At 34.6% G+C, this 9531-nt stretch overlaps 1 protein-coding gene across 1 annotated transcript; it reads right to left on the bottom strand.

Annotated features, from left to right (window-relative positions):
- Positions 1 to 4165: 4165 nt before the first annotated feature.
- LOC132164527 (methylsterol monooxygenase 2-2) lies at positions 4166 to 9531 on the bottom strand. Its single transcript, XM_059575049.1, has 7 exons — positions 9278 to 9531; positions 7678 to 7815; positions 6516 to 6661; positions 6232 to 6351; positions 5916 to 6128; positions 5732 to 5812; positions 4166 to 4576 (listed from the first exon to the last, which is right to left on the bottom strand). The coding sequence occupies exons 1-7, from the start codon at positions 9305 to 9307 to the stop codon at positions 4495 to 4497; spliced, it is 810 nt and encodes a 269-aa protein (XP_059431032.1). The 5' UTR covers positions 9308 to 9531; the 3' UTR covers positions 4166 to 4494.

Consider the following 9531-nt stretch of genomic DNA (forward strand, 5'->3'; position numbering starts at 1 on the left):
TCAATTGCATTTTCTTATGAGATCTTGCAATTTAATTATTGTTCATTAAATATTTACATATGAGAAAAAAGAAAAAGATAAATAGAAATAAGTCAATTACTCAAATACAAAACACTACTTAAAAATACAAAAACAAGTTTACTTTTAAATTGCAGTATTTTTTTTTTTTATATAATTTTAAAAAAATAACACTCTTAACAAGAAATTAGGTCCAAATTTGTTTTGAAATAGAATAGTAGGGTTTTGGATTCGAATTAGTAATTTTTGTTTTATGAGACGTGGTCTATTGTTGATTGAGTTACTTTTTGAGTAATTTTTGTTTTATGAGACGTGATCTACTGTTGATTGAGTTACTCTTTGAGGACTTTTATATATTGTAATTCTCAACTATAATGACCATTTCTATCATTGTGCTACTCTTTATTTCTTGCTTCATTAATAATTGATTATTTGTTACGCAACCATGACCTTTTGAAACTACTGAAATACTTTGATTTTTTGAGTTTTTTAGATGTTGGGTTTTAAATAGAAAAGACATGTTAGAGATGACACTCGACACTTATTAGACGAAAGTTACAAACAATTTATGCCCATCTTTTATAAAAGACTAAAAGTTCTTTTAACTTTTTAATGCAAACAGAGTGAGATACATAAAAGGGATGGAAAAGAATTTAAGAAAAAAGGGAAAAATTATTTTATTCAAACAATCTAACAGGTATGGGTGATATTTTAGTTTCATTCAAACCATGAAAATTCAAATTGTGATCGGAAAGGTGCGATGATCAAATACTTTATCTAGTTTAATTGGTTGTTCCCCTGAGATAGTCTGGGAGGGAGTATTAAATTGAAATGTAATTAAAGCCTTCCAGCAAAAAGATAGAGGAAGGAATGATTGAAGCCTTAGAACTTACTTTAAACCAACCACTACAACAAAAAAAATGATCCTCGTACGTCTCCAGATTATTGAATCTGGCTTGATGATTATGATTGGAACATTCTTTTGCTTCTATTTTGAGCCATTGTGAAGGATATGATAATCTAGCAATCGGAGTAGTAAATATGAAAAAGTTCTTATGAAATTCATCTACCAGGCTAAGTCTTATATAACTTGTTGGCCTTTTGTATTCGGCAAGTAAGTTTCATAAGAAATTTTTCATATTTGCTGGGGACCTGGATAACTGCTATCACCCAATAACCCATATAGAACGGCATTATCTTTGATAAAATGTCATCAACCAAACAAGTTGATTGCCCTCTCATCATAACCTAGCACAAATTTCATACACAAAATGGAATGGGCAAGGGGATTGGATCCTCTCACAGCCCTCTATTTTATAAAGTACAATACACACACACACCATAAAAATTAAAATTTAAAAATTAAAAAAAAAAAAAAAAAAAGGTAAAAAAATTAAAAATCTCAGAAAGATGAGGATTTATTCAGTTTTTAGATTCATAAAAAATTATATTTCTCAAGAGTTAGATGTTGGTGTTGTATGAATATTGCTTAGAATGTGTGTTAAGTTTATGTTGTACTGAATTGAGATAATAGTATACAAGCAAGTTCTGTTGGCAACCCTGTAGGCTAAGGATCTGGGTTCCTCCAACCCAATGGGCAGGTATACCTCAATGGTGGCTTCATGGAAGGAACCAGCTGTCAAACGTAGGTTTAATGATTATTTACCTAATTAATTATGATTCACCTAATTGTTGGATCCAACTACTATCCATCCATCATTTTTCACTTACAGCTTAACTAAGTAAGAGGATAAATCCAAGTAATCAAAGGAAATACCAATAAAAAATAAAATAAATAAAAAAATAAAAAAAAATAAAAAGAACGAAAGAAAAAAGAAAAAAGAAAAAAGAAAAAGGTATGGAGCTGTCTTTAGCAATGGGGCACCTCTAGAGGAGGGAATATCATGTGTCATATCAGAAAATCACTAGACTGGGCCCAAACGGGGATTTAGAAGTAAAAAAAAGTTCAAAAGGGATGCTAACACACGGATGAGGATCCCTCCCATTATGGGGAGGATCGGAGATTTTTCGGTTTTCAATCTTGGTCATTTATTTTTTAGGGTTAAGTATCTAATACCTTGGGGTGTAGGAACTTTATTTTTTATCATCTCGGCGCTTTATTTCTTTATCACAGGATCTTTCCCTATTTTGATAAAAGCATTAATTTAATTCATCCTCATATTGACCGCTATAACCTATTAACCAATTATAAGTTGACACGTATACCTATTTACTTATTTTTTAAAAAAAAAAAAAGGAAAAGGAAAAATATTGGGGGTGGCTCGGCCACCCCCTTTGGCCATGGGGGTGGTCAAACCACCCACCACCCCCATCTGGCCGGATGGGGGCGGCCGAGCCACATAGATTTTTTTTTTTTAATTTAAAAAAAGAATTTAAAAAAATTAAATAGGTGCCACGTGTCAACATATGATTGGTCCACGTGTCAGGCCTAACGGTCAACTAACGGATGGACTAAGTTGGTCCTTTATCAAAACCCCAGGAAGGTCCTGTGATAAAAATGAAACTCCAGGGGGGTAAAAATAAAGTTCCTAAACCCCAGGGGGTATTAGGTACTTAACTCTTATTTTTATCTGACGGCCCATATAATGCCACGTGTTCTGCTTAAATTAAATAATAAAATATTAAGTAATTTTTAAAAAGAAAATAATAAAAAATTAAAATCAAATAAAAAAAACTAAGGTGGTTAATAACTTGGCTAGAGTCGATACACCGTGACCGCCCATAGGCCCTTTGGGTGGTCCTACGACTCTAAGGGCTGGGAATGTTAATTTTTTTTTTATTTATCCTCAGCCGGCCACCCCATGGCCCAGTCCAAACTGAAAAAAAAAAAAAAAAAAAAAAAAAAAATCTATTGTCTCCAAGGCCATCCCCATACAAAAAAAATCCTTTCACTTTTATTTTATTTGGCCCTTGGGGGTGGCCTTTGTAGCCCAGGTCCAAACCGAATTTATGAAAAAAAAAAAAAAAAAAATCTAAGGTTCCAATTATAGTCAATACTCTTTAATTAAACTTTCAATAATTGTAAAAAAAAAAATTAATTAACATTTTAGATATATATAAAAAAAAATAATAAAAAAAAATTTTTGCTTAAATTAATTGTCTTAAACTTCAAAATAAAATTAATTAACTGTTAATGGTCATCACGGATATATCCTTGAAGGAGATGGGTGAAACAGACATGGGAAAAAAAATGTTGTTTCGAACCCAAGGCAGTTGAAATTGTGTGGTGACTGGTGAGTCTGGTGACAGAGGAGTGACTGTCAATTGTCAAATCACCACACGAGAGAGGAATCCCAACATTTATTTACTGTCAGTTGATGCTAGTTGCCTTTCTCTCTCTCTAAAAGGGGTGACTGGTTATCTAAATTTTTTCCTTTTTTTGGGAAGAGTCACTGACATGACTTTTGGTTATTTAAAAAAAAAATGTCATTAAAAGAGAATCCTAATTATAAATATTAATTTAATATAATATTAATTAAATATTTTACGTATTTAAAAAAAATTAATTTTTAAAAAAATATGAAAATATTAATTAAATAATTAAATTTACTATTTCTTATCTAATTAAAAACTTCTAAAATAAAAGAAAAGATTCCCTTGTGATATCACTTTTTAATTCAATAAAAGAAAAGAAATCCACTTCATGAAATCCAATTGAGATGGCTTTTGAAGAGAAGAATCAAAGGAATTTTTTTTTTTTTTTTTTCATGCACAGAAACCTGGCCTCCAAAGCTTTCAGAACCACAAGACAAGCCATCTCGAAGCCATTTTGAAAATTCCATAAAATCCCAAATAATAGTAAATGGTATTTTTCATTGTTGTCAACATTGCAAATCTTAATGGAAATAAATTTAGATTAACCCTAAAAGGAAAGAACATTCCCACCATTGGTGGGGCTTTGATAAAAGAGAAATCATGGAAGCATTTTTCACAACCAAACCTAAAAAATACCTTAGAACCAACATTTCAACATTCGCGAATAGATATCGCGATTCAGATTTTATTATAATCGCAAGGTATAAACACAAAGAATGTGAGATTCTTATATTACCACCTTTGGCATTGAATCCACCCCACCTGAAAACAAAAATTAAAGAAATGACTAATAAATAAATACGCATTCACAATCTAGGAAGTCCATGGTAATGGCGATTAAGAAGATTCCATGATCCTACATCAAATTATTATAAAATGGGTCACTTCTGGAGCAATCTATGTGGAATTGGCGTCCGGCTAGAGAAAAGAGAAGGGAACAAAGAGAGCTACTTCACTCATGTATGTAAGCAATAGCAGGACAAAAAATGTCTAAGGAAAAGCTTTCCACTGATTCCACATAACTGCTCTGTAAACAGAAATCAAATACAAAAAGGTGGTCGCACACAAGATGAGGAATGGACAGAACGAGACCTCTAGGATGGCCTTAAATGAAAAAAGCAATGTCTTGACGTCCGGTAGTTACATTTGCTTGCCAACATCTTCAACTCCGGATTTCTTCATAGCTTTCAACTTTCTATAACCTTTATCGGTTCCAAATACCCTGAAAATTCATGGAGAAGATGCATGACACGTGGTTAGCATACTTTCATCCTACGCTCCAGCTGTTTCTTACTATGACCCAAAAGATTTAAGCACCAAAAGCATGTTACAATTTAAATAGGATGTGTCCAACCTGCTCCTCAATTTCTATTGGAAACCAAGTTGGAATTACAAAGGAAAACAGAAATAAAAATAAACCAGAACAAAGGAATGATGTAAGATGTTCAAAAATCATGTCACTGTTCCAGTTCTCTTTCGTTTCATGCATATGTGCAAACAAAGGTCTGTACAAAAACCACATTTGGTAGGCAGACACTATTTAGGCCTTCTCTCTCTCTCACCCTCTCTCTGCACAAACTCATAGAACTAAAAATCTGATGCCACAGGCCATATTCCAGCCACAACAACTTATTTGGTAGCCAGACACTATTTAGGCCTTCTTTGACTCTCTACAACTCTGCACAACTCATAGAACTAAAAATCTGATGCCACAGACCATACTCCAGCCACAACAACTTATAATTGCAAATATTTAGAAAAATCCACAGTTAGCAAAATGGTCAAGGACTGGGGTTCATGTAAATCATTGTAACATGCTCCATGTGACATTTCTTCTTTTCCCCTCCTTTTTGCCCTCTTTTCTCTTTCCTACTGACTACAAATAAAAAGAATTAACTAAAGTAGACACAAGGTTGATTTTATATCAATGTAATGGGTCTAAAGTAGATAATTGGGTGGAACAATATATTGTATTGTAGCCCATTAATTGTAACCCATGAGGCCCAGTAGTTAGGCCCAAGTAGTTAGGGCTGAGTCTATAAAAGACTCTTTAGATAATTGTAAAGGTATGAAAAAGAAATATAGAGAAAAGACTCGTTCCTCGGAGATTTGCTGGTCTCGAATTCAGCTACGACTTGGGCCTAACTACTGGGCCTCATGGGTTACAATTAATGGGCTACAATACAATATATTGTTCCACCCAATTATCTACTTTAGACCCATTACAATCGACAAACAAAAAACGAAAAAGACTTCAACATCAAATCCATCTACTTTCTACAATCTTGGCATAGGGACATAGAGATGGTATACAGTCTAACCAAACAATAGAAACATGCTAATGCTTTAAGCAGTATGTGGGGGAAAAAAAACTTACATGTCCATGTAAGTAAAAGTTGACGAGTAGTTGCCGGATTTGGTATAAAGCAAACGGTGGTGATAGTCATGAAAATCAGCTCTGGAAAATAATAAAACAACCACTTCAGAACAACGAGTAAAATATGGACACTAACCACAAACACAACGCTAGGTGAACCAAGAAGGAAAACTGACACACTTACCCCCCATACAAAGGCAAGAAGTTTGAAAGGCTCCATGGAAAATGGTAACCACAATGTGCCTCAACTGTCTCTATGACTCTTAGTACCATCCATAACCACAATGTCATCAGATGAGGCCCAGTGATCGCAGGACCAACAATGGTAGCAAAGCCAAGGAACAGTATCTCAGCAGGGTGAGCATATTCAGAAGTCAGTCCAAAAGGCGTAGCATATCTGTATATGTTAACAAGCCCATAAGAGCACCCAAAAAAGTGGCTAGCAAAAAAGATTATTATAAAACTAAACAGTTGATAAAGCACTTAAAGCTCACACTTACTCATGATGGACACTGTGAACATGCTTGTACAACCATTTGGTATGCAGAACCCGGTGTCCCCAATAGAATACAAAGTCCTCAAGGATGAAGTAGAATATTATCTGCGTTAAAACTACTTTCCTGCAGAATCGAAAAGCAAAATCTCGGTGACTATGCTTTAGACGAGGTGGAAATTTTACATGTCCATGGAAATATGGACCGAGCATTCATACATAATATTATTAGCATTTTATATATATATATCTGAGAAAACAAGATTTAGTATATAAAGAACCTGAAAATACCAGGACGGCAATGGAAGACTACTTCGCATGCCCATGAATTTGAAGACAGGATATGAGACGATCATAACTGGAAGATTGACACCAAAATGATACAGCAGTAGGCGAGTAATACATTTCTCCTGAGCTGCTGGGCTGTTATTTTTTGTCTGCATAAGAAACACAAACAAGTAATGACCCCCAATGATATAAATTCAGATAATAGACATAAAAACCAATAATGTTGATTACAAGTGAGAAGGATGAACGTATATATTATATGCACTAAATTGGTAGCAGCTATAAGAAATTACAAATGGAAAATTTTGGCACGACCATAGCTGAAGACAAATTGGAGCATTTTTTCCTTAAAGCCACTCTTTACGCATTAATTGTGTCTGTTATGCCATCACTAACAAGCATTATCACATACCAAGGGGCAGTGTTGGTAAGAGCCTAAATATAAAATAAATAAATAAAACCCTTGTGCAAGTACCAACAAATGCAAAAAGCCCATTCCAGTAAAACATACAAACATACATAAATATACACTGTATGCAAGTACCAAAAAGTGACAAGATTCTTTTCGATAGAGGGGTTACTCCTTATGATAAGACCCTAAATAGAAATCTACAACAGCTTGAAATTCCAGAGATAATGTTGAACTCTGGCTAAAACCAAGAGTGTAGGAAAAGGAAAAAGGATAGAAAAGGAAGCACCTCATTCATACAATGTTGTGATCACTAACTAGTTATGCACCATGGGAATGAAGAAGAAGCATCATAGAATTGATAAAAACAAAATTCTACTTCCAGAAAGCAATTACTCTCTCAGAAGAACTTTTAAATAGGATTGAAATAGAATTCTTGCCATGGTTGGAGCATGAGTTAGATCAGACAAGAGTGCCATTATAAAAGAGAAGCAAACATTGAAGTTTCATAGCGATCTCCACCGAACAAAAAGAATGTCAATAGCATCTATTGTCCAAATAAACACAGCCCAGAAGGGCAGCAAGCTATGTAGTTAACAATTAATGTGCACTGAAATACTTTGCTAGTGTCTGCTGCCATATACCACTGGCTAGTCTGATGCTTGATAAGAGTATAAACTGGTCACCAATTCAGCTTGAAGAAGTAAAAAAATTTTGAACTACTTCAAGAATAATGGCACAGTAAAAGAGTTGAACCTGAATTTTGTATTTGCTCAGCCAACCTGCCCTCTCAAGAAATATAAAAGGAAGTCCGGAAAAGAAAAAGATACTTTCATGGAGAAAGAAACTTCCAAGACATGCCAGTTGAAAGTCACTGAAATGTGTGATCAGATACTGCATCATCAAAAGGAAATTCTACAAAGTTAAACAAATAGTACATAACAATTAAGACAATTCAGCGCATGGAGAAACACAACTTAATGTTTGTAGCTTTCAAAATCATCATTGCACAAATCACATCAGTAAAATCAGATACATTTCCCTTTTTCCATTGGAAAATACTTAAAACGTATGCCAGCAGAATTAGTTCCATAGCCATTCATACGGATGAAGAAATGGTTCAACTTAAGACTATATTCCTAATACCTTAACCCAAAAAACATACACACACACACACACACAACTTGAAAAGAAAGGGGAAGCACAAAGAATAATTTCATCATCCTTAAAGCCCATAGAGGATAGAGGACAATGGCCCCATGCAACTCACAGATTCTTGTGTCTAAGCCTCAGACCAAGTCCTCATAGGTCTGAGAAACAAAATGAACGCATTTGGCATATTCATAAAATTGTAACATCCAAGAAAGGCCAATATTTTGAATATTTTTCATCCATTCTTCTAAGAAGAAACAAACATATGATTGATAATGTAATGATTTCCAGTCATATCATCTGATTAGAAACTACTTCTATGCCTAAAGGGACAAATGAGTTTGTGTGATCCAGTTCAGCTAAAGCCTATCAGGTGTCGTATTACAAACTTGGGACTTCGAATCTCTACTAGAGCTCAACCTCCTAAATACCCAATCCGAAAAATAAAAAACAAAAGCAAACAACACATATTTCAATTTCAAATTCTGGGGTCGAAGAGATCTTCAGAACAGATTTCACAGTTCAAGAGCATCTCAACCGTGGGACCATAAATCCCCCATTATCAGGGTTCTTGATTCAACGAGTATCCATTTCTCTGTCCCAAAGCAGATTTTACAGTTCAAGAGCATCTCAACCGTAGGATCATAAATCCCCCATTATCAGGGTTCTTGATTCTAGATTCTTCCATACGAGTATCCATTTCCCTGTTCTAAATACCATTAGCTACAGTAGTTCCCACCAAAATCTAAAAATAAAAAATAAAAAGAAAAACTTTGCTTCACATCCAATCGACGCATTCTATGATTACCAGCGTTGACCTAAAAGGTATATATACACTTTCAAATAAACCGCGCTCCCATTGTCACGACCCTTGACCAAAACAAGGGCCCAGAAAAAAGAGAAGCGAATGAGTAAAACCTATAAACCCAAATCGTGGAAAAGATGATTAGAATTTCCAAAAGCACTGCCAAAATCAAATCTTTACCTCACACACTTAACAAAACAAAAAATCAAGAAACCCCCATAATTGGACCTGCATTACTATACACAAAACACACATACAAGTTCCAAGACAAACAATGCCCCCACAAAGAAATAAATCTAGCTTAAGGCTTAGACTATCAAATAGAACTAAAGACGAACAGAAAAAGCGACAAAAAAAAAAAAAAAAAAATTGTCACAGAAATGGTATAAAAAGCAGTACCAGCCACCCAGATTCGATGATCGAAGCCATTGAAAGCCTGGTGACTAAAAACTTGATCTGCTTAGCACAGAGCAATGCAAATATAATACTCAGAGAGAGAGAGAGAGAGAGAGAGTTTTTCAGTAAGGAAGCTATGGAGAAGAGAGGGGCAACCCACGAGAAGAGACAGACTGTCTAATGGAATCTGGGCCCTTGTTTGGTTTATATATATGTATAGCATAGAAAACGAAGATTGGGGTGGCAAAAGGAGAGGA

Source organism: Corylus avellana, chromosome ca10 (genome assembly GCF_901000735.1).
Source record: "Corylus avellana chromosome ca10, CavTom2PMs-1.0".
In the NCBI taxonomy this organism is placed as follows: Eukaryota; Viridiplantae; Streptophyta; class Magnoliopsida; order Fagales; family Betulaceae; genus Corylus; species Corylus avellana.

What these genes read in the sequence shown, in the direction of transcription:
- LOC132164527 (XM_059575049.1), bottom strand. Translation starts at nt 9,307, where the DNA reads ATGGCTTCGATCATCGAATCTGGGTGGCTG. An exon ending in TTCTTGCCTTTGTATGGGGG is followed by an intron (nt 5,813 to 5,915) that starts GTAAGTGTGTCA and finishes ATTATTTTCCAG; the next exon opens with AGCTGATTTTCATGACTATC. An exon ending in ACTTTTACTTACATGGACAT is followed by an intron (nt 4,577 to 5,731) that starts GTAAGTTTTTTT and finishes ATGAATTTTCAG; the next exon opens with GGTATTTGGAACCGATAAAG.